This window comes from Maylandia zebra, linkage group LG15 (assembly GCF_041146795.1).
Source record: "Maylandia zebra isolate NMK-2024a linkage group LG15, Mzebra_GT3a, whole genome shotgun sequence".
Lineage (NCBI taxonomy): Eukaryota > Metazoa > Chordata > Actinopteri > Cichliformes > Cichlidae > Maylandia > Maylandia zebra.
The window spans coordinates 42,262,258-42,286,100 of NC_135181.1; the positions used below are offsets into that span (position 1 = coordinate 42,262,258).

The 23,843-nt window shown below is 45.2% G+C and overlaps 1 protein-coding gene and 1 long non-coding RNA gene across 3 annotated transcripts; one reads left to right on the plus strand and one right to left on the minus strand.

Moving 5' to 3' along the window:
• Positions 1–2,131: 2,131 nt before the first annotated feature.
• LOC143412548 (uncharacterized) lies at positions 2,132–2,879 on the plus strand. Its single transcript, XR_013093061.1, has 3 exons — positions 2,132–2,299; positions 2,373–2,579; positions 2,659–2,879. It is a non-coding gene; the product is annotated as an uncharacterized LOC143412548 (long non-coding RNA).
• A 982-nt stretch (positions 2,880–3,861) lies between these two features.
• ebpl (EBP like) lies at positions 3,862–5,256 on the minus strand. 2 transcript variants are annotated; one of them, XM_004575596.4, is made up of 5 exons: positions 5,222–5,256; positions 4,889–5,065; positions 4,619–4,688; positions 4,311–4,449; positions 3,862–4,233 (listed from the first exon to the last, which is right to left on the minus strand). In XM_004575596.4, exons 2-5 carry the CDS (start codon positions 5,063–5,065, stop codon positions 3,987–3,989), a joined length of 633 nt encoding a protein of 210 aa, XP_004575653.2. In that variant the 5' UTR covers positions 5,222–5,256; the 3' UTR covers positions 3,862–3,986. The 2 variants fall into 2 exon arrangements, with proteins under 2 accessions (XP_004575653.2, XP_076729707.1); XM_076873592.1 differs by lacking the exon at positions 5,222–5,256 and having other exon boundaries at positions 4,889–5,213.
• Between the last annotated feature and the right edge of the window lie 18,587 nt (positions 5,257–23,843).

Here is a 23,843-nt window from a genome sequence, read left to right on the forward strand (position 1 = left end):
GACACCAGACGTTCAACCTCCCTCCTGTAGGCAGACTCATCCCCGTCCGAGATGAGTCCAATAACGGTGGTGTCATCTGCAAACTTGATTAGCTTGACAGACTGGTGGGTGGAGGTGCAGCAGTTGGTGTACAGGGAGAAGAGCAGAGGAGAAAGAACACAGCCCTGAGGGGAGCCGGTGCTGATGGTCCGGGAGTCCGAGACATTCTTTCCCAGCCTCACATGCTGCTTCCTGTCCGTCAGGAAGTCAGTGATCCACCGGCAGATGGGATCAGGCACATTCATCTGGGAAAGCTTGTCTCGGAGATGGTCTGGAAGGATGGTGTTGAAGGCAGAGCTGAAGTCCACAAACAGGATCCCGGCGTAGGTTCCTGGGGAGTCCAGATGCTGCAGGATGAAGTGTAGGGCCATGTTGATGGCGTCGTCTACAGACCTGTTGGCTCTATATGCAAACTGCAGGGGGTCCAGGAGGGGGGCCGTGAGGGTCCTGAGATGGGAGAGAACTAGGCGCTCAAAAGACTTCATGACCACAGATGTCAGAGCCACGGGTCTGTAGTCATTTAGTCCAGTGATCCTAGGTTTCTTGGGGACAGGGATTATGGTGGAGGACTTGAAGCAGGCAGGCACATGAAATGCCTGCAGTGAGGAGTTGAAAATGCCAGAAAACACTGGGGCCAGCTCGTTTGCACAGTGTCTGAGGGTGGCAGGAGACACACCGTCTGGGCCGGGAGCTTTCCGAGCATTCAGGTTCTTAAACTGCTTCCTCACATCTGCTTCATGCATATGAAGAGTTGTGGTGGGAGGAGGTGGTGTGAAATCCTCTTTTGTGTGGGGTGAGGAGGGGGGTGTTGTAGGTGAACGGTTTGAAGGTGGTGATGGCTCTATGGAGGGGGGAGAGGTGGGGGAATTAGTGTCCAAAGTGTCTCTATTGTTGGGGCCGTTGGAGGTGTGAAGGCTGCCTGATGGCTCGTCAAAACGGCAGTAGAAGTCGTTAAGGGTGTTGGCTAAGAGCAAGTCATCAGTGGAGTGGGGGGTTTTAGGCTTGTAGTTTGTGATATTCCTAAAACCTTTCCACACAGAGGCCGAGTCATTCTCTGAGATCTGCTGCTGCATCTTCTCAGAGTGCTGATGTTTAGCAATGTCCACTTCTTTAGTGAACCTGTACTTGGCCTCTCTGTAGCAGTCCCTGTCTCCGCTTCTGAACGCCTTTCTCTTTTCCAGCCACAGCTTTTTGAGTTTAGGAGTAAACCAGGGTTTGTCATTGTTATAACTCACCCTGGTGCGTGATGGCACAATGCTGTCCTCACAGAAGTGGATATAGGAGGTGACAGTGTCCGTAAACTCGTCCAAGCTGTTAGAAGCAGCCTTCAATGTGTCCCAGTCTGTGGTCTCCAAACACGTGCGAAGCTCCTCCACAGCCTCGTTGCTCCACAGTTTTTTAGTCCTCACGACAGGTTTGGAGAGCTTCAGCCTCTGTCTGTACGCGGGGATTAGGTGGATCATGACGTGGTCAGAAAGTCCGAGTGAAGCGCGGGGCACCGAGCGATAGGCCCCGCTGATCGTGCTGTAACAGTGGTCTAATGTCCTCTCCTCTCTGGTCGGGCATTTAATATACTGCTTATATTTTGGAAGCTCATGGCTCAGATTGGCTTTGTTAAAGTCCCCAAGAGCAATGATGAGAGAGTCCGGGAATGTCCGCTCCGTGTGGAGAATCTGCTCCGCGAGTGCGCACTGAGCTGCCTGCGCATCTGCGTCTGGCGGGATGTAAACAGCGGCCAGGATGGTGTGTGTATTTAAGCCCTGTGTGTTCTCCTGCCTGTTGCCGGTTCGTCTGTGTTCCTCCGTGTCAGTCTGTGTTCCTCCGTGTCAGTCTGTGTAACTCCGTGTCAGTCTGTTACCCTGTGTTCCACGGTGTCCTGTTCCTCGTCTGCGTCTCTCTGCTATTCATCATCCGTTGTCATATGCTCCCAGGTCTGTTATTTTTAGTTCTCCCAGTTTAGGTGTCTTTAGTTATTTGTTATGCCCCACTGTTTGTTTGCCACTACACCTCTGTAAATAAAGCCACCGGTATCTCATCGACTGCCTGCATCTTGGGTCCTCCTTCTAAATCCACACGGCTCTGTCATGGTCTACGGTGGGTGGCTGGAGTTTCCATTAGGCTCCTGAACTGACCTGGGATCCGCCCCTGGGCAGGGCCAACTCCAGCTCCTGCACACCTGGAGCCTATTGCAGGCTATCAAGCCAGAGGGATTTAAACCACACATCGATGTTCACTCACTGCCAGTTCGTCATCAACCCATGTTGGTAACAGGTCTTGTGTTTCAAGTTCTCGCTGTGCTTCATCTTACTAACTAAGACTCTTTTGTGCTACAGTCGCTGTACCCACCCTGGCTCACTCCACCTCCGGACTCGGAATACCTAGTGATCATTTTGGAAATCCCTCTGTGCCTCACCTGCCTGCCCTCCTGCCATCACACTCCATCTGGAGCCCCGGATCTCAGGTCAGCCTTTCCACGCCACTCAGCCTCCCCTGGATCTTCATCATCCCCCTCTCAAACACTCCAGGTCCCTAACTGCAAAGTAAGAATTGCTGCTCTTATACTGGCCACTTCTGAGCTGCCTTCACTACCTGCCTAACTTCTATATCCTCTCCCCTCAGTGTGACTGTTCCCCACTCAGCTCCGTTCCACTTCTCAGGCCTCGTTCCCTCGCCCTAGCCACGTTCCCCTGGGCACGCCACACCAAGGCTCCACGTCTCGTCATTTTCTGTCTTTGCCACGTTTCCCTTTTTTTTGTTCCCCTTGCACTTAACCGTAATAAACTATTAAATCATCTACCGTCTCCGCTCTGGGTTCCTGCACCTGGGTCCTATTCAGTACCGGCCATCCGTCGCCGTGACAGGCTCGCCTCGGCAGCCGTGACAAGGAGTCCTGATAGGGACTAGAAAGAGAGAGCAGATTTCTCCTGTTTTGGCTTCCCTTCACTGGCTTCCTGTTAAATCCAGAATTGAATTCAAAATCCTGCTCCTCACATACAAGGTCTTAACTCATTCACTGCCAGCCATTGGCAGTGAATGAGTTAAACCCATTGACTCATGCACTGCAATTGACGGCTATAGACGTCAATGGCAGTGAATGAGTTAAATAATCAAGCCCCATCTTATCTTAATGACCCTGTAGTACCATATCACCCTATTAGAGCACTTCGCTCTCGCTCTGCAGGCCTACTTGTTGTTCCTAGAGTATTTAAAAGTAGAATGGGAGGCAGAGCCTTCAGTTTTCAGGCCCCTCTTCTGTGGAACCAGCTTCCAGTTTGGATTCAGGAGACAGACACTATCTCTACTTTCAAGATTAGGCTTCAAACTTTCCTTTTTGCTAAAGCATATAGTTAGGGCTGGACCAGGTGACCCTGAATCCTCCCTTAGTTATGCTGCAATAGACGTAGGCTGCCGGGGATTCCCATGATGCATTGAGTTTTTCCTTTCCAGTCACCTTTCTCACTCACTATGTATTAACAGACCTCTCTGCATTGAATCATATCTGTTATTAACCTCTGTCTCTCTTCCACAGCATGTCTTTTATCCTGTCTTCCTTCTCTCACCCCAACCGGTCGCAGCAGATGGCCGCCCCTCCCTGAGCCTGGTTCTGCCGGAGGTTTCTTCCTGTTAAAAGGGAGTTTTTCCTTCCCACTGTTGCCAAAGTGCTTGCTCATAGGGGGTCATATGATTGTTGGGTTTTTCTCTGTATCTATGAAGCGCCTTGAGGCAACTTATGTTGTGATTTGGCGCTATATAAATAAAATTGAATTGAATTGAATTGAATGTGGTTAGATGTTCCAAAGCAATAATTTAAGCCACTGAAACTGTATCTATAATAAAATGTTTATTTTTCAAACGATTGATCGTGGTGATTGATTCTGACATCAGATGAATATTTAAATGATCCTCGGACTCGGCCCCATCAATCAGTTTAAACCATATCACTGACATCACTGTCTTTTAGCTGCTTTGCTTTGGTCCGCTCTGAGCACGTACAGACTCCTTAGGCTGAACCAGGACTGGAGCAGCAGCAGGACTGGGACCAGGACCCAGACTCCATTAAATAAGACCAGGTAGACCCATAGGTAGAGCAAGGAGGATGTGTTCAGGTGAGGGCTGCCCATCAGCCAATCGGGACAGAAGGTCATCCAGCCGCCGTATAGCTCGCACACACTCAGAGCGATCTGCAGGAAGTGTCTGACAGATTGGTTCACCATTAACATCAGTACCAAGCAGTACCAGCAACACAGTAACTGCAGTACAGGAAGTGTTACCTGTAGTACTTGTCCTTCAGTACTGCGTGTATAAGCAGGAGAGCTAGCAGCGAGTCGAGGACGACGGTCAGGATCTCGATGGAGACGATCGTCGGATCAGAAACCAGCCAGCGACTGTCGGCTTTCCCGTACTCCTTCCCTACAGGTAAGACAGGTGAGAAGAAGTCAAACATCCCAAATGACGTACCAAATAGTGTGTTTTTACAGTATCTGTGAGTAAAAGTACTTCATTACTTTGTTCTCATACTGGACTTCAGATCAAACTAACACTGCCTGGAAATACTGCAGTGTATTTACAAAATACTCACAGAGCTCAGCCAGTGGCCCTTCAGAAGCCTCCACTGTCCCAACCAGAGACATGTAAACAAACGGACCCTCCTAAAAAAACAAAAATCAGAGACATGGAAACAAATGGATCTTCCTAAAAACCTTTAGGTTTAGAATAAAAAATAAACAAGAATAAACAAAAACTAAGTGTTTATGAAATGAGTCTAATTTTGAAGATGAGCTGAAACTTGAATAACGTTTTTTGTCATCATGATGAAGATGGGAATAACTAAGAATAAAGCACCGCCTACCAGCGTCAGATGGACAATGACATCATAAAAGAGCCACAGCAAGATCCACCAGTTCTGTGTAGAGCTCCGCCCACAATACCTGCGTGTTAGCAGGACAGCTGCCAACAGCTGGCCACTGCATGCTAACAGAGACAAGACGGAGACCAGAGAGAGGCCAGGAGGCGCCGATGAGTCCATCTGCAACCACAGAAGAAAAAGGAAGAGAAGGAACAGCATATAGAAGAGGTACCAGTACTACAGACTGTACTTCAAATATGCCACAGTAAAATTATTTTAGGATTAGTGTAGTAATATTGCAGAAATGCTGTATGCAGTCGTTCTGTGTAGGCTCACCACTGCTCTGTGTGAAAATGGACGTCTCAGGCTCCGCCCCCTGGCATTCCCTATTGAACTGCTGTTTCTAAATCCCGCCCCACACTCTCCCATTCACTGGTGAGGAGAACACTCCACTCCCTGTTCCCGCCTCCTCCCTCACAAACGGCTGAGGTCAAAGGTCAGCAGCAGATGAACATCATGTTTATCTGAAGCTAAACGTTAACATTCATTCTGACCACAGAAGAAGAAAATGAGGAGCTCAGTGTTTAAAACAAGCAAACAAACAAACAGGGGAATAAAACCCAAATCTCATTAAAAAAATACAAACAGTACTTCAGCAGTTCTTTGGTACATCCAATTCAATTTTATTGATATAGCGCCAAATCACAACAACAGTCGCCTCAAGGCGCTTTATATTGTACAGTAGATAAAAGCCCAACAATCATATGAACCCCTATGTGCAGCGGTGGGGTTTTTTCTGTTCTCAAACTGATCTCCCTGTTGGAGCGCAGTCTGGGGGGAGTTCTTTTTTTCCTCATTGTCTTTCCTGATGTTTTGTATTTTCAATTGTTCGGTTCTGGGTCGCTGTTCGTGTGGCTGACCTGCCAGCTACGTAGCCTGACCTGTCTCCCCAATATGATGTTTGTATATTGTATGTACGGTCGGCAAGGTCAGTATCTCAATTGCCCCTCGGGGATAAATAAAGTCTTCTGAATCTGAATCTGAATGAGCAAGCACTTTGGCAACAGTGGGAAGGAAAAACTCCCTTTTAACAGGAAGAAACCTCCGGCAGAACCAGGCTCAGGGAGGGGCGGGGCCATCTGCTGTGATTGGTTGGGTTGAGAGAAGGAAAACAGAATAAAGACATGCTGTGGAAGAGAGACAGAGATTAATAACAAATATGATTCAATGCAGAGAGATCTATTAACAGACCTTCCCAAAGTGTGGGGCCCGCCCCCTAGGGGGGGCACAGAGCCATTGCAGGGGGAGCGCGGTATGAAAAGGGAAAAAAACACAAAGAACGCTTGGACACTACTAGCACGGTGTGCCCACACAAACGCAAAGCAGGAGATGAAGCACCGCTGACTATGTTTCCAAACCAACTTCATTCTAAGCCAAAGACTAGAAAATATGGTGAAGCAAATCTTCCCTTTGTTTCACCTGCACAAGTGCCGAGGTAGGTCTCTGTGACAGAATTAGTTTCCCCTGCGTTGGGAGCAGCGCTGGGCTCTCCAAATCACGGACAAACAGTATCCCACATTCTTGATTTTTAGTTCACAAACACTTGTTGTAATGACTAACTACTCCTGACATTTTGGAGATGTTAGCTCTTTATACAGTAAAGTTACAGTGGGATACAAATAACATCAGGCTGATCCTGCCACAATTTGCCTGGTTCAAATCACTGACAAACAGTATCCCATCGTTGATTATGTTTTTAAACCCATTTTGCACAGAGAGGCATTTTTTGAAAAATGTAAAGTAATAATGTAAACAGAATTGGTCCTAGAACTGAACCCTGTGGAACTCCATAATTGGCCTTAGTGTGTGAAGAGGACTCTTCATTTACATGCACAAACTGGAGTCTATTAGATAGATGTGATACAAACCACTGCAGCACAGTACCTGTAATACCTACAGCATGTTCTAATCGCTCTAATAGGATATTAAAAAAAATCCAAGATGGCGGCAGTCAATTGTTGTCTGCCGCCATGAAGAGGAGGTAGACTTCCACCGTAACCTCCGTGCGGATCTGTGATATTTTGCTCGGCTAAAAGTTATCAAGGCTGACGAAAGCTTGGTTTTGCATTTGCTGGATATTGATCTGAAAACTCTTTTCTTGCTGTGTCACGACTGACTTTTTAGCTAACGTAAGCTAAAGTGGCAGTGTCTGTTTTTGTTTTTGACGCTGTCGCCGGTACGAGATTCCGGAATGGCACCACTTACCTCAACATCCAGCTGTGAAAGCTGCATCAACCTGAGCCAAAAAGTGATCGAGCTGGAACAAAGGATATCCACGCTATACCAAATCCAGGGGGCTGAATGCGAACTTGACACGATCCTCCTTGGCAAAGCTCAAACCACCGCTACTAGCGCTGAGCTAGCCGACACAGTGCACCATCCAGCTGCTGTGTCCCAAGATCCCGCCAACAGTCAACACAGGCTCTCAACTTGCGTCGCTGGTGCTTCTGCCAAGGACGAGAACTCCTGGTTTCAGCTAGGGGCCAGACCCAAGGCTCTGGTCAGCTCCACTCCACTCCAACCAGCGCCATGGACCATGGTTGAGACGCGTGGTGGCTGCAGAGGGGGCAGGAGGATCTGTCTCTCGCACCCTCACCCCTCCGGTGCGGTAGTATTGGAGAATAAATTCAATGTCCTGGATCCTGTGGACTTTCCTCCTCTGACCGCTAGCCCTCGCCATCCCGCTGTGTCGCTGAGGTCTGCGCCATCTCCACCACTACGCCCCCGGAGCCGCGGTGGGCAACCCGACGCTGTGGTGCAAACTCACCGCGGAGAGCTGTGCTTTACCCCGGCTCCTCGGAGAAGAGGACCCACGGCGCGGCTACCTGGGAGTCACTCATGCAGTCCGGCTGGCGCATCTCCATCTGAACACCCCCGGTGTCACGGCGCGGGCGTCTCAGATGGCCAACAGCCCTCGGTGGCACCTCCTCTCTCCACGCTGGTCCTCGGGGATTCCATCGTCAGGAACGTGCGGATGAGGGGGGCGCTCACGCTGTCGTTCCCGGGAGCCACTGTTGTTGACATAGTGGACAGAATTCCCAACATTCTGGCATCCCACCCACAGGTTAACCAGCTCATCATCCACATCGGCACCAATGACATCCCCAAACAGCAATCTGAGCTGCTGAAGTTGGACTTCCTCGAACTCTTCAGCCTCCTTGGTCAGTTGCAGGTGAGTGCTTTTATCTCTGGGCCCACCCCCACCTGTGGCAGAGGGATAGGCCGTTTCAGCCGGCTGCTCAGCCTTAACACCTGGCTTTCCTCTGCCTGTATCTCCCACGGCGTGGGTTTTATTAACAACTTTGATGCCTTCTGGGAGAGGAGGCATCTTTTTGGGGCAGACGGGCTCCACCTCAACGCCTGGGGACGCCGTTTGCTGTCCGCCAATTTGGCATTTGGCGTACAGCACTCCCGCACATCGCCACTGTCTGCCACTGACTGATGTTCCCCTGGTCCCAGCTCCTATATTTGTTCCACTTTTAACAGTAATACACAAAACTCTGGACTAGGACCTTTCTCTCCCACAGTCAACACAATACCCGTCATAATCACGAACAGAGAGCAACAGAATTATCATAAATCCAGTAACTCCAAAAACATTAATAACCTCCGGCCTCTTCAAAAATATCAACATCCATTCAACTCTATTGTCAATAATCCACCAGTCTCAATCACTATGGCACTTTTAAATGTACGCTCTCTGTCGAACAAGTCTTTTATTATTAATGATTTAATTTTAGATAATAAACTTGACTGTTTATTTTTAACTGAAACATGGCTGGGCTCGGATGCACCAGTTGTTCTCACTGAGGCCTCCCCACCAAATTTTAATTTCTCTTTTTCTATTAGAAGTGGTGAGAGAGGTGGTGGGACTGCATCTTTAGCCAACAACACACTCACCACCAAACAAATTTTATTTGATCATTTTACCACTTTTGAATTCCATGCTATTGTTTTCAGCAGCCCTCCAGTTTTATCTGTCACAATTTATAGACCACCTAAAGACAGCGCTGCTTTTATCAAGGAATTCTCAGAATTTTTAACAGACATACATTCAAAATACACTCAACAAAAATATAAACGCAACACTTTTGTTACTGCTCCCATTCCCCATGGGATGGACGTAGAGACCTAAAATTCATTCCAGATACACAATATAACCATCCCTCCCAAACAGTGGTCACAAATCAGTCCAAATGTGTGGTAGTGGGCACATCTGCTATATTGAGATAATCCATCCCACCTCACAGGTGTGCCACATCAGGATGCTGATCTGACATCATGAGTAGTGCACAGGTGTACCTCAGACTGCCCACAACAAAAGGCCACCCTGGAATGTGCAGTTTTGTCTCACAGCAAAATGCCACAGATGCCACAAGCAATGAGGGAGCGTGCAATTGGCATGCTGACAGCAGGAATGTCAACCAGATCTGTCGCCCGTGCATTGAATGTTCATTTCTCAACCATAAGCCGTCTCCACAGGCGTTTCAGAGAATATGGCAGCACATCCAACCGGCCTCACAACCGCAGACCTCGTGTAACCACACCAGCCCAGGACCTCCACATCCAGCAGGTTCACCTCCAAGATCGTCTGAGACCAGCCACCCAGACAGCTGCTGGAACAATTGGTTTGCACAACCAAACAATTTCTGCACAAACTGTCAGAAACCGTCTCAGGGACGCTCAACTGCATGCCCGTCGTCCTCATCGGGGTCTTGACCTGACTCCAGCTCGTCGCCGTAACAGACTTGTGTGGGCAAATGCTCACATTCGATGGCGTCTGGCACGTTGGAGAGGTGTGCGCTTCACGGATGAATCATGGTTCACATTGTTCAGGGCAGATGGCAGCTGAGAATGTCCCAGTTCTTGCATGGCCAGCATACTCACCGGACATGTCACCCATTGAGCATGTTCGGGATGTGCTTGACTGGCGTATACAACAGCGTGTACCAGTTCCCACGAATATCCAACAACCTCGCACAGCCATTGAAGTGGAGTGGACCAACATTCCACAGGCCACAATTGACAATCTGATAGACTCCATGCAACGATGTGTTGCACTGCATGAGGCAAATGGTGGTCACACCAGATACTGACCGGTTCTGGGTCCCCAGACCCCCAATAGCGCAAAAAACTGCACATTCCAGGGTGGCCTTTTGTTGTGGGCAGTCTGAGGTACACCTGTGCACTACTCATGATGTCAGATCAGCATCCTGATGTGGCACACCTGTGAGGTGGGATGGATTATCTCAATATGGCAGATGTGCCCACTACCACACATTTGGACTGATTTGTGACCACTGTTTGGGAGGGATGGTTATATTGTGTATCTGGAATGAATTTTAGGTCTCTACGTCCATCCCATGGGGAATGGGAGCAGTAACAAAGGTGTTGCGTTTATATTTTTGTTGAGTGTATAATATGATAATTTTAACCGGTGACTTTAACCTGCACATAGATAATCCTTCTGACCCTGCAACAAAAGAATTCTTAAACATTCTTCACTGTTTGGATTTTATCCAGCACGTCACGCAGCCGACTCACAACAGAGGACACACTCTGGACCTGGTCATCACCCATGGGCTGTCCACCAGCGTGTCCTCTGTTGTTGACTTGGCTGTCTCTGACCACTACTGTGTGTTTTTTAACATCACCGGTTTTATTCAGCGGAAGACCTCGGTGCGAACTGTGAGGAGGCGCTATCTAACCTCTGAAGTGGCTGCAAATTTTACCAGGGTTTTAGTCAAATGCCCCCCTGCGATTTGATTTTTAGTTATTTTAACAGCAAACTGAAGAAAAGCCTTGACTCCGTTGCTCCACTCACCACCAAAAAGATTAACGTAAAACATGCATCACCCTGGAGAAACGAAGAAGTCAAAAAACTCAAAAGAAATTGCAGGGCAGCAGAAAGGAGATGGAGGAAAAATAAAAATAATATCAACCATCAAATATTTTCCGAGCAACTTAAAATGTACAATAATACATTAAGGAAGTCAAGAAATTCATACTTCGCCAAAATAATCAGTATTAACAAAAATAATCCCAAGGTCCTCTTTTCCACCATAGATCATTTATTTAACCCTGATTTTAAAAGCTCCAAAAGAACCCCCACAGACTCGCTCTGTGAGCAGTTTGCAGACCACTTCAGGGGAAAGATCAGCGCCATCAGATCTGATATTTTATCTAATCGCGATATGATTGTAAACACATCTGAGGGCTCGATTGTACCTGAGGAGACACTGGACAGCTTTGTCCTGGTTAATGCTGAGAACTTTCAGAAGGTTTTCTCCACAGTGAGACCCACCACATGTCTTTTAGATCCAATTCCTTCTTCACTCTTTAAAACACTTTATGGATTTTTTGAGGCTGAGCTTTTATACATGATGAATTGCTCTCTTCAGTTGGGTGTCTTCCCTGCTGCCTTTAAAACGGCGGTGGTGAGGCCCCTTCTGAAGAAGAGCAATTTGGATTGTAATGATTTTAATAACTACAGACCTGTATCCAACTCACCATTTTTAAGTAAAGTCTTAGAAAAACTTGTTTTTACTCAGATTACTGATTTTCTCAATGATAGACAGATCCTGGAGATATTCCAGTCTGGATTTAGGGTGAACCACAGCACAGAGACGGCTCTCCTAAAGGTTTTAAATGATCTTAGATGTAACTGGGACGCCCAAAAGCTCTCAGTCCTGGTGCTACTGGATCTAAGCGCAGCCTTTGATACAGTAGACCACGCTATTCTTTTAAACAGACTAAAACACATGGTGGGCCTCTCTGGTGCTGTACACAACTGGTTCACTTCCTATCTCTCTGACAGATCTTTTATGGTGAGTATGGATACATGCTCCTCTAAGATCCATAAAATGACATGTGGTGTGCCTCAAGGGTCGGTTCTAGGCCCTGTACTTTTTAATTTGTATATGTTGCCTCTCGGCAGTGTCATCAGGAGGCATGGAGTGAACTTCCACAGTTACGCTGATGACACGCAGCTGTACATCTCCGTGTCTCCTGATGACACCAGACCAATGGATGCCCTTTTTAACTGTATCTTGGATATAAGATCTTGGATGGCAGAAAACTTTTTACAGCTTAACCAGGACAAAACTGAAGTTTTAATTGTCGGTCCTGAGGCTCAGAGAGAGAAACTCTTGTCTAAATTAGAGGCATTTTCACTATGTCCTTCGCTACAAGTGAAAAACCTGGGTGTTATTTTTGACTCTGAGCTTGGTTTTATCCCACATGTTAAACATGTAACCAAAATTGGATTTTATCATCTAAAAAATATAGCCAGAGTCCGCCCTATTCTCTCTCGGGCCAACACGGAGATGCTGATGCATGCTTTTATTACCAGTCGCATTGATTACTGTAATGCCCTGCTCTCTGGTCTTCCTAAGAAGAATATTTCAACTTTACAACTCTTGCAAAACTCGGCAGCTCGTGTGCTGACGAAGACCAGAGGGCGGGCCCACATTACACCGGTTTTAGAATCGCTGCACTGGCTCCCCGTGTGTTTCAGGATCGATTTTAAAGTTCTTTTATTGGTTTTTAAATGTCTTAATGGTCTTGGGCCTTCTTATCTCTCAGATCTGCTTTTACCATACGAACCCTCGCGGACCCTGAGGTCCTCTGGTACTGGCCTTTTGATTGTCCCTAAAGTCAGGACACATACTCACGGAGAGGCAGCTTTTCAGTGAGTATGTCAATTACTATCATAGCATTCGACTCAATACTCGCTACATCATAACCATAATATACAGATGCATTTAGTGACATCATTGGAACAACAAACATGTAAACAGCCCCCCCTTTTTTTTTTCTTTTTTTTTTAGGGCAGCGATCCGCCTGCACCCTTTACCTTTACAATATTACAGGTCCAAGACCTGTCTTGGTTTAGTAACACGCCCATATCGAGTCGTGTATCCGGGTGTTGTAATGTCTTTATCAGGGGGCTCCACAGGCGGGGGCTGAGAAACCACAGAGCTGTCATCGCTGTTGACTGTTGTTTGAATGAACTCCTCACCTCCTACGCTGTTTCTGCCTTCACGGAGGTGTCGGCGGTTACGGCGATAAACTTGTCCTGTATCTGTGGTTATGTTGTAGCTTCTGGACGTGTCGGCACAACTTGTGACTGCAGCTGGTTTCCAGGAACCAGCTTGTTGCCGGAACCGGACCGGTGTGCCAGGATATAGTTGAGGCAGAGGTCGGGCGGCTCTGTTGAAATGAGTCTGCTGGCGCTGCTGGCAGGCTTCTCTCCTTTCACGCACTGTTTGCTGGCAAACTACTTGGGGTTCCAGCTGTTTTGGTGTTGCAGGGAGGATGGAGTGGAGTCTCCGGCTCATGAGTAGTTGTGCAGGTGACTTTAAGTTGTCCACAGGGGTGTTCCGGTATTCTAATAGGCTCAAGTAGGGATCCTTATGTTCAGCTTTGGCCTTGTCCAGAAGTTTTTTTGCTGTCTGGACCGTTTTCTCGGCTAGGCCGTTGCTCTGTGGGTAATGGGGGCTAGTAGTGGTGTGGGTGAAACTCCATGACTTTGCGAACTGTTGGAACTTACTTGAAGCATAGCACGGGCCGTTATCACTAATCACTGACTCTGGAATACCATACCTAGCCATGGCTGACTTTAGTTTGTGGATCACTGCTTCTGCAGTGCAGCTGTGCAGTCTTTCCAACTCGAAGAATCTACTGTAGTAATCTACGATGATGATGTAGTCTTCCGAGTTCCAAGTGAACAGATCGGTGGCTATGACCTGCCACGGTCATTCTGGTATTGCATGTGACAACAGCGGTTCCTTGGGGTTAGCAGCTTGTCTCTCCTGGCATGTGCTGCAGGCTCCGACTGCTTCCTCAATCTGCTTTCCCATGCCTGGCCAAAACAGAAGGTCTCTGGCTCTGTTTTTACTCTTTTCTATGCCCATATGGCTGGAATGAATCCGATCTATCATGTCCTTTCTGAGCCTTTTTGGGATGATCATTTTCTCTCCTTTAAACATGATCCCGTCTATCAGTGAGATCTCATCCCTGTGGTTCCAAAACTCCTGGATGTCAGGCGGACATTGAGACCTTTTATCCAGCCATCCACTCAATGTGGTCCTTCTCCGAGTGTTGAGCTGAGGATCCTGGGCTGTTTCGTTTCTTATCTCTGAGAGTCTCTGATCACTGACAGGCATGTTGCTGAGGACTGAGTGGATCTGCGCATCCATCCCGTCACATAGTGATTTATCGTGGAACTCTATGGATTTCCGGGAGAGCGTGTCGGCTACCGGGATGTCTTTCCCTGGTTTGTGGATGATGCTGATGTCGTACTTTTGCAGCTGTAGTATCATCCTCTGTAGCCGTGGTGGTGCTGATGCTAGTGGGTTTTTGAGTATGGACTCAAGTGGCTTGTGGTCCGATTCAATGGTTACATGTCGACCGTACATGTACTCGTGGAACCGCTTGCAGCCAAAGAGAACAGCATACAGCTCTTTTTCTATTTGGGCATAGTTCTGCTCAGTGCTGATAAGTGACTTGGATGCGTAGGCGACTGGCTTGCCGTCCTGCAGCATCACAGCACTGGGGCCACTTTTGGATGCATCGACCTGGAGTCGTAGCGCTTTCTTGGGGTTGAAGAAGGAGAGAACTGGGCCTGGTTCTCTAGTGATCAGGTCCTTCATTCATTGAAAGGATCTGTCATGGTTCTTGTCCCATACAAACTCACTGTCCTGCTTTAACAGCTGGCAGAGCGGTGCGTTTATCTCTGACAGGTGTGGGGCAAATCTTGCTAAATAATTAACCATCCCCAGCACTGTTTCCAGTTCTGCCCTGTTCTGTGGGGGCGCCATGTCTTGGACTGCTTTTACTTTTTGTGGATCTGGTTTTAGTCCTTCGTGTGACAATGTGTGACCGAAGTAACTGACCTCTTTGACGCAGATGGTGCAGTTGTCAGGGTTCAGTTTTACACCGCTCTCCCTGCTGCGCTGCAGCATGGCCCTCAGGTAGTCATCATGCTCCTGTTTGGTTTCTCCGAAGACCAATACGTCGTCCACAATGGCTGCCACGCCCCTCAGGCCCTCGTAGGTCTCATCCACGCGTCGCTGGAACTCATCCTGGGCTGAGATTATGCCGAATGGCAGCCTGAGGAAGCGGTACCTGCCAAACACAGTATTAAATGTGGTTAACAGAGATGATTCGTGGCTTAGCTTAATGGCCCAGTAGCCTGATCTGGCGTCCAAAACACTGAAATACTTGGCCCCAGCAAGTTTTGTGGTGACATCCTCCAAGGTGGGTAGAGGGTAATGGGGTCTTTGTATAGCCTTGTTGAGGGGTCTGGGGTCCAGACATACTCTGAGTCTGCCTGTCTTGGGTTTTTCCACGACAACAAGTGCATTCACCCAGTCCGTAGGATCTGTGACCTTGCATATGATTTGATTCCTTTCCATGTTGTCGAGCTCGTCTTTGAGTCGGGCTCGCAGAGCGATAGGAATCCGACGAGGTGGGCTGACTGTGGGTGCAACGTCTGGGTTTACATGGAAACTGCATTCACCAGGAAATTCTCCTATCCCTTTAAATACGTCAGCATACTCGTCTAGTATTGCCTGTGAACTGTTGGTTGTCTTGTCTCTTTCCTCCGTCACTGCCATCACGATGCTTACCAGGTTAAGGTCACGGCAAGCTTTCATTGCTAATACAGGTGGGGCGCTTGTGTTAACAACATGGAATTCCAACGTGCAGGTTTTGTCTTCATGTTTGCATTTTCGCTGGCATTTCCCTTCCACATGTGGGAAGAGTGTCTGGAACATGTTGGCTGGAATTGTGTTTGCTTGCGCCCCAGTGTCAACTTTAAACCTCACTGTCTGTGGGGGGGAACCGAGTTGCATGTCTGCATATGCTTGCTCATCATTTCTTCCTTCATTTTCTATGGTGATGCTATCAATGTAGAAACAGTCTTGCTCCTCATCTGTGTCCTTAGTTATCATTTCTATGTTCTCTCTCACAGTGTGTACTGATTTGAGGTGGGCTTTTGTCTGCGAAGAGAGTCTTGACCTGCATGCTCTTGCAAAATGGTTCATTTTCTTGCATTTTGCACATTGCTTCCCTTTTGCTGGGCAGGTGTCTTTATTACTCTGTTGTCCGGCACAATAGCTGCACGTTTTTAGTGTTGCATTAGCGTGTTCTTTTGGTTCCACGCTTCTTGTTTGATTTTCTTGTCTGTGCGGTTTCCTGCCGATGGCGTGCACAGTTTCTTGGCCCCTGGAGTGACCCATAGATTTTAGCTGTTGCTTTGCTAGCTCGTGTGATCGTGCTTTCTCTAGCGTGAGCTCTGCGCCTTGGCTGAGTAGCTTTTCTCGGACGTGTGGCAAGTTAGTGGCAAATACCATGCGATCCCTGACCATTTCATCTGTATTTGGGTACCCACAGTCTTTAGCAAGCAGTTTCAGTTCCGTAATAAACTGTTCAAACGCCTCATTTTCACCCTGCATCTTTTCATGGAACTTATATCTGGCGTAGATTGGGTTAGCTTTAGGTATGATGTAATCAGTGTACTTATCGTAGTACGTCTGAAGCTTTCGGGAGTCGTCTGCGGTGAGTGTCCACGTGTTGTAGACGTCCCGTCCTTTCTCACCGACCCATAGAAGAAGGTAGCTGCACTTGTCTGCCTCCTCCTTCCCCCGAAGAGGACCAGCGAACATTAGCTCGGCGTGCTGCTTGAAACGCCGCCATGCCTCGGGCAGGTTGCTAGAGTCCCAATCCATGCGCGGTGTGGGAACGCCGTAAGCCTCCATGTCTGCGCTGTCCGATGGCGAGGGATTGCGTAGAAAACCGCTACTCTGACACCATGCGTTATCCTTGTCTGTATACCGAGCTTCTTATTAAATGCACGCACACACCAATCTCTGCTCCGATTCCCACTTTATTTCCTATTCTCATTTTTTTTTCTGGGGCTTCTTGCTCGCCAGTGAATTACACACCTTGCAGCAACACAGTGCCATCTCGTGGCTGATACAAACATAGGTCAACATGTTACAAACGCGACCGGAAATGTGGGAGGAATGTGTGAGGAAGTTGTGCCAGACGGAATCTTTGCAAGATGGCAGCTGTCAAGCTAGCGCTTGAAGAGAGAGTCTCCCTTCTCTATTTACTGTGGAGAGCAGAGCAGCGGCGTAAAAGACGTCCTCGCCGTACCTGGGTCCATCAGGTCCTCCAGACGCGTGAGCAGTTTGGTGAGTTTCACCATTTGCTCCAGGAGCTGTCACTCGGCCAGTTTGAGGACCTGCTTTCCCGCGTCAGTCCCAGCATCGCCCGCCTAGACACCAACTACAGGCGCTCAATCGCACCTGCAGAGCGCCTGTCCATCTGCCTGAGGTTAGTAAAAGTGTTTAATACGGTAGTCCTTTGTTGATACCTGTGCTAATATATGCTAAACTATCCATTTATACACTGCTAACATGGATGTGCTATGCTAACAGTGAATGCTGTCGGCGTTTACTGAAAGCAAACTGTGGTACGGAGATGACTGTTTATAATATTTCTAGTGATACTCAGAAGCTCTCATCAAGTCCCGATTTAATTCGATTTATGCTGTTATCTGTGTTTGCAATGACAGCATGGCTGTGGTGTCTATCAGTGTATGCTCTCGGTGTTTGCTGATATCAAACTGGTATTAGGACCACTGTGGGTTAATCTTTGTAGTGATACTCACTCCTTTTTTTATTTAGACCTGGTTTAATTCTGGGATAGTTGAATATTTGTATATAATCACCGCAGACTGTTTTAGATTATATCTAATATATATATCATGTAATTATCCTTATAATTACAAAATGTTTTATGGAAGATTTATGTTTTGTAATTTGTAATTTTTGAATTTCAATAATGTATTTTGTAACTGCAGTACACATAATACTCATTTTAAAGAATTTTGTCCAGGTTCCTTGCCACCGGGGACTCCTTCAGGACCATCGCATTCAGTTTTCGAGTCGGTGTGTCCACGGTAAGCCAGATCATCCCCCAGGTAGCGACAGCCATCTGGGACTGTCTAGTGGATTTCATGGCTGTGCCTTCAACTGAAGACTGGCGGTCCATCGCAGAGGGATTCCAGGAGCGCTGGAACTTCCCTCTCTGCTGTGGAGCTCTGGATGGGAAGCACATCCAGACGAAGGCACCCCCCAACTCAGGATCCATGTTCCACAACTACAAGGAAACTTTTTCCATTGTTCTCCTTGCGGTTGTGGATGCAGAGCATCACTTCCGGACAAGAGGGGCACCTGCTGTGAGGGGTGTGGCACCTGCTGTGAGGGGTGTGGCACCTGCTGTGGTGGAGCCATTGCAAGGTCTGGGTCGTATGGCAGCAAACAACTCCTCCAGAGAGGCTGTCCTGGTGAGGGAGAAATTCATGGCTCACTTCTCGGTGGAGGGAGCTGTGTCTTGGCAACCAAAGGAGTAGCCTGTTTGAAGTCTGAGTGACTTCCCCACAACGGCTCTTTTAAGAGCCACCCACAAACCTCTAAAATTTTCATAATAAATGGAGCTCTACTCCAAAATAAACTAACCTCTTTTTACTCTCTTAAGTACAGTACATCTTCCTATTCAGAAGGCAGAATTTCTGAGTTCTGAGTATAATCGAAAGCACCACGACTGCAGTTTTTGTGTTGGATGTAAAAAGCGCACATGACGCTGTGACGTAGGCTAGAATCATGGCGGCGGTCAACGACGGTCCAGGCGTGGGATTTCTCTCGTGGAAATATGCACATTATCTTTTCCTTTCTATTGGTAGGTGGCACAGTGCACTTGTGGCAAGTAAGCAAGCCAGAAGACTGGCAAAGTTATGGAAGCAACACATTAACAAGAGAAGTCTGAGTAAAACCAAAGTTACTTTCCCTGGTAACTAGTTACTTTGAAAGTAACGAGTAACTTGAAGTAACTGAGTTACTTTTGATGGAAGTAACTAGTAATGTAACTAAGTTACTCATTTTAAGTAACTTACCCAACCCTGCTTGTTCGTCCTCGAGCAAACTGTGGTTTTTTGAATTCAATTCTGGATTTAACAGGAAGCCAATGAAGGGAAGCCAAAAAGGGAGAAATATGCTCTCTCTTTCTAGTCCCTGTCAGGACTCTTGCTGCAGCATTTTGGATTAGCTGAAGGCTTTTCAGTGAGTTTTTTGGACATCCTGATAATAATGAATTACAGTCGTCCAGCCTGGAAGTAATACAGTAAATGCATGAACTAGTTTTTCAGCGTCACTCTGAGACAGGATATTTCTAACTTTAGAGATGTTGCGCAAATGGAAGAACGCAGTCTTACATATTTGTTTAATATGTGCGTTGAAGGACATGTCCTGGTCAAAAATGACTCCAAGGTTCCTCACAGCGTTACTGGAGGCCAAGGTAATGCCATCCAGAGTAAGAATCTGGTTAGATACCATATTTCTAGGCTTTTCAGGGCCGAGTACAATAACCTCAGTTTGATCTGAATTAAGAAGCAGAAAGTTAGCGGCCATCCAGGTCTTTATGTCTTTAAGACATTCCTGCAGTTTAACTCATTGGTGTGTGTTATCTGGCTTCATGGACAGATAGAGCTGGGTGTCATCTGCATAGCAGTGTAAATGTATGCTATGTCTTCTAATGATGCTGCCTAAGGGAAGCATGTATAATGTAAACAGAATTGGTCCTAGCACTGAACCCTGTGGAACTCCATAATTAACCTCAGTGTGTGAAGAGGACTCTCCATTTACATGCACAAACTGGAGTCTATTAGATAGATATGATACAAACCACTGCAGCACAGTACCTGTAATACCTACAGCATGTTCTAATCGCTTTAATAGGATATTATGGTCGACAGTATCGAACGCTGCACTGAGGTCTAGCAGGACAAGCACAGAGATGAGTCCACTGTCAGAGGCCACAGAAGATCATTTGTAACCTTCACTAAAGCTGTTTCTGTGCTGTGATGAGCTCTGAAACCTGACTGAAACTCTTCAAATAAACCATTCCTCTGCAGATGATCTGTTAGCTGTTTGACAACTACTCTTTCAAGGATGTTTGATATGAAAGGAAGGTTGGAGATTGGCCTATAATTAGCTAAGACTGCTGGGTCTAGAGATGGCTTTTTGAGTAAAGGTTTAACTACAGCCAACTTGAAGGCCTGTGGTACATAGCAGATTATTAGAGATAGGTTGATCATATTTAAGATCGAAGAATTAATTAATGGCAGGACTTCTTTGAGCAGTTTTTCTAAAAGACACGTTGATGGTTTGGAGGAAGTAATTATTGAAGTTAACTCAGAAAGATCAATTGGAGAAAAAGAGTCTAACTTAACATCAATGGTACTAAGAGTAGCTGTAGATAATATTACATCTGTGGGATGATTATTGGTAATTTTTTCTCTAATGATAAAAATTTTATTTGTGAAGAAGTTCATGAAGTCATTACTAGTTAACGTTAAAGGGATTGTTGGCTCAACAGAGCTCTGACTTTTTGTCAGTCTGGCTACAGAGCTGAAGAGAAACCTGGGGTTGTTCTTATTTTCTTCAATCAGTGATGAATAGTAAGATGCTCTGGCTTTGCGGAGGGCTTTCTTATACACTCTAAAAAGTAATTCATCAGGCCTTTTACCACCACTTGATTAAATCCATGGCTGCAACATAAAAATTCTAATTTATTGATTAAGATAGACCTTCTAAGTTGCAAACTTTATTTTTTTGGGTTGTGTTGAAATAATAATGTTGGTAATTACATTAAATTAATTTTATATGTAATTTGAAATTAAATCCCAATGTTAGTGGGTTTAAAATAAAATTCAAGTTGTAATTACTTAAAGAAATTGAATAGATAACTTATTCTTTTTCCACTGTAACTTCTGATTTCAAATTCCCTCCCCTACCGACTTAACTAGCCCGGGCAAATTCACACATGTTGGGTTGCATGGTGCAAGCTTTTGTAAAAGACATTTCAAGGTAAGTAACATTTCATTTACAAATAACAGTTCTACCAAAGCAAAGCATTTGTGCTAGTCACCTGTAGTGGATTTGTGTATGATGTGATGCTCATACAGATAAGGAAATACTTTGCACTACCACATGTGGCTAATGCTAGCCATTCTAAACTTTAGCACAGCAGAGGATAAGACTTATAAAGTTTCATTTGACAAAAGTCTTCAGCTAGAGAGTGCAACTGTGGCTAGGAAAAGCGTGGTTAAAGTTTTGCTACACAGTGCAATCTAATTTCGATCTTAGGCTGATTTTGTTTTTCTTTTTACCAAAATTAGAAGCCTTTAAGCTGTGAATAGTTTTGTCAGAAGATGACCTAGAGGCTTCTTTTTCCCCCCTGGCTCACCTATTTTATGTCTTTATAAAATTTGCATGACCTATATGTAATATTACATTGTAAATGATTTTGATTACTATTGTGATACAGCTTAAAGTAAGTATTGTTCTTGATCTTAAGAGCTGCAGCTATCTTTGTTTCTTTTTGAAAAATCAGGTTGTGTGAAATATTGTTAATGTCATTCCAATAGCATTATTCTGGCATAGGCTATGTGAATCTACTTAACATCAAGACTTTATGTAAGCAGTTAGTATAGTGTGATAATCTAGGGTCATTAGTGCTTTGTTAAGTTGGGACACAAAAATAAATAAATAAATAAAAATAAAAAAATCGAATTTCCCAGAGGAACCCACCCGAGGGATTAATAAAGTTCTATCTAATCTAATCTAATCTAATCTAATTTTTTACAAAATGGGCTGGGAGTGAACAATGTGTAAATTCGAAACCTCTGCAGAAACAGGGTTGCTAAAACATTAGAGATTACACCACGGTTATGGTGGGGAAGTCTCCCTTGTCTTCACCACGATTGTTTTGGTTCCCTCAAAACTTGGGGTAGCCTTAGATCATGTCTATCCTCTTTAAATAATGTAATACAGCATTCATTAATGCAGTATAGCTAATAGTCTGCAAGGTTTAATTCTTCTGTTTGTGTGGTCTACAGATAAAGGAGGAGTTCAAGAGAATAACCACTGTAAGCCTTGAATGGCTACACTTGACCATTCCACCCCAAAACTGATGGATGTCATTTTATCAAGGGGAGGAGCTAAAGGAGTGAGAATCAGGCAGATCAAGGACATGCTTCTTGAGGTAGGACAACTATTTAGACTTTGGGTAGCTTTAAAATGCACTTTGTTGGCAGTCACCCATGTAGTTTATACGCATACTTTATTTTTTCTTAAATAGTACAATACAATTGAAACACGCAGAGAAGTAGCCATCTGCTGCCTTATCACATTCCTTGGAGAGAAGGACGAGGACCTTTTCATGGAGTTTGGTGCAAGTAATTCAACAGTGTGTGTGTGTGTGTGTGTGTGTGTGTGTGTGTGTGTGTGTGTGTGTGTGTGTGTGTTCCATTGATTATCTGAATTCATTAAGATTCAGTAAGTATAAAAGTCTAATCTATAATTCACTAACCTATTTTTTAAAATTTGCTTTACAAGGACACCGAAGAACTTAAGGCAGGTGATGAAAACTGCCATCATCAGTAACCGGTACACCCCTGGATCTAACCATAAGACTGCAACCATTGTGGTGGAGGAAACAAAAATCATGGAGGGCCAGAATTTCCCAAGGTGCTGTGTTTTGCTCATGGGCATAATATATGCTCTCAGTCTAAGCTAATGCAAGGATCTGAAATATACTTTTGAAGTTGTTCAGAAGCTGTTCCTTGACCTTGATGGAACCATCATTATGTTAAAGATGTTGACTCTGTTTCAAAAATTGTTAACTGTTTTGAATCCTGTATGTGTAACATTGATCTTAAAGGTGTTTGCTGCATTGTGTAATAGAAAGATGCAAGATCTTGTAAAGTTTGGTAGGCATTGAAAGTTAACATTTACTGAACACTTGCATGGAAGTATTACTGCAACAAAATGTTTTCTAAGTAGATTTTTTACCAATTGAACACATTTGTTTCTGTGGTGTTAAATACATAAAGGCATATTCTATAACTTGGCTGTGATGGTATAAATCTAAATTTCTGGTTTATTTTCACTTTTTAAATACAAAGTGTTGAAATGCCTACTGTTAAAAAATAAAAAAGTTATTTGATAAAAAAAATGTTGAATGAATTCCTTTCTTAAAAGCTATTACAATAAAAAAAAATAAGAGAAAGCTAAAATGATGACAATAATGATGAAAATCAGCAACTTAATATTTTAAATAATGAACTTTAAAAAATTGTTTTTGTAATTGCTGTAATTAATTACATAACACTTAAAAATCATTTCAAATAATGTGGAAAAAGTAATTGGAGGAACATAATTTTTATGAGTAAACAACTTAAAAATATGTTTTTAAGCTACCAAATATTACGTAAATGGTAATTAAAATCACCTTTGATTATGGAGGATAATTTAATTCCCGTAACTCAATATAGTTTGTTGGTTCAATCTAATTTCAACATAAGTTATCATAACTCAAAAAGAGTAATGGAAACTGTTGCGTTAATTTTTTTTGTTGAGCTTAAACAATAGTTTTTAGAGTGTAAAGCAGCAAACTATTTCTCCAGGCTAAATGATGATCCTCTAAATTTGTGACACGCCATTTCCTCTCCAGATTACGAGTCATCTGCTTTAGGGTACGTGTTTGAGAATCATACCACGGAGTCAGGTACTTCTGATTAGAGACCTTAGTTTTCACCGGAGCTACAGTATCCAGAGTCGTACGTAGTGAGGAGGTGAAATTATTAACAAGATAATCGACCTCTGTTGGGGTAGCGTTCAGATAGCTGCTCTGCTCTGTGTTGGTACAGGGCATTGAAGATGATAACAGTGGGTGGATTATATTCTTAAACTTAGTTACAGCGCTTTCAGAAAGACATCTACTGTGATAAAGTCTACTCTCCACTGCTGTGTAATCAATTATTGTAAAT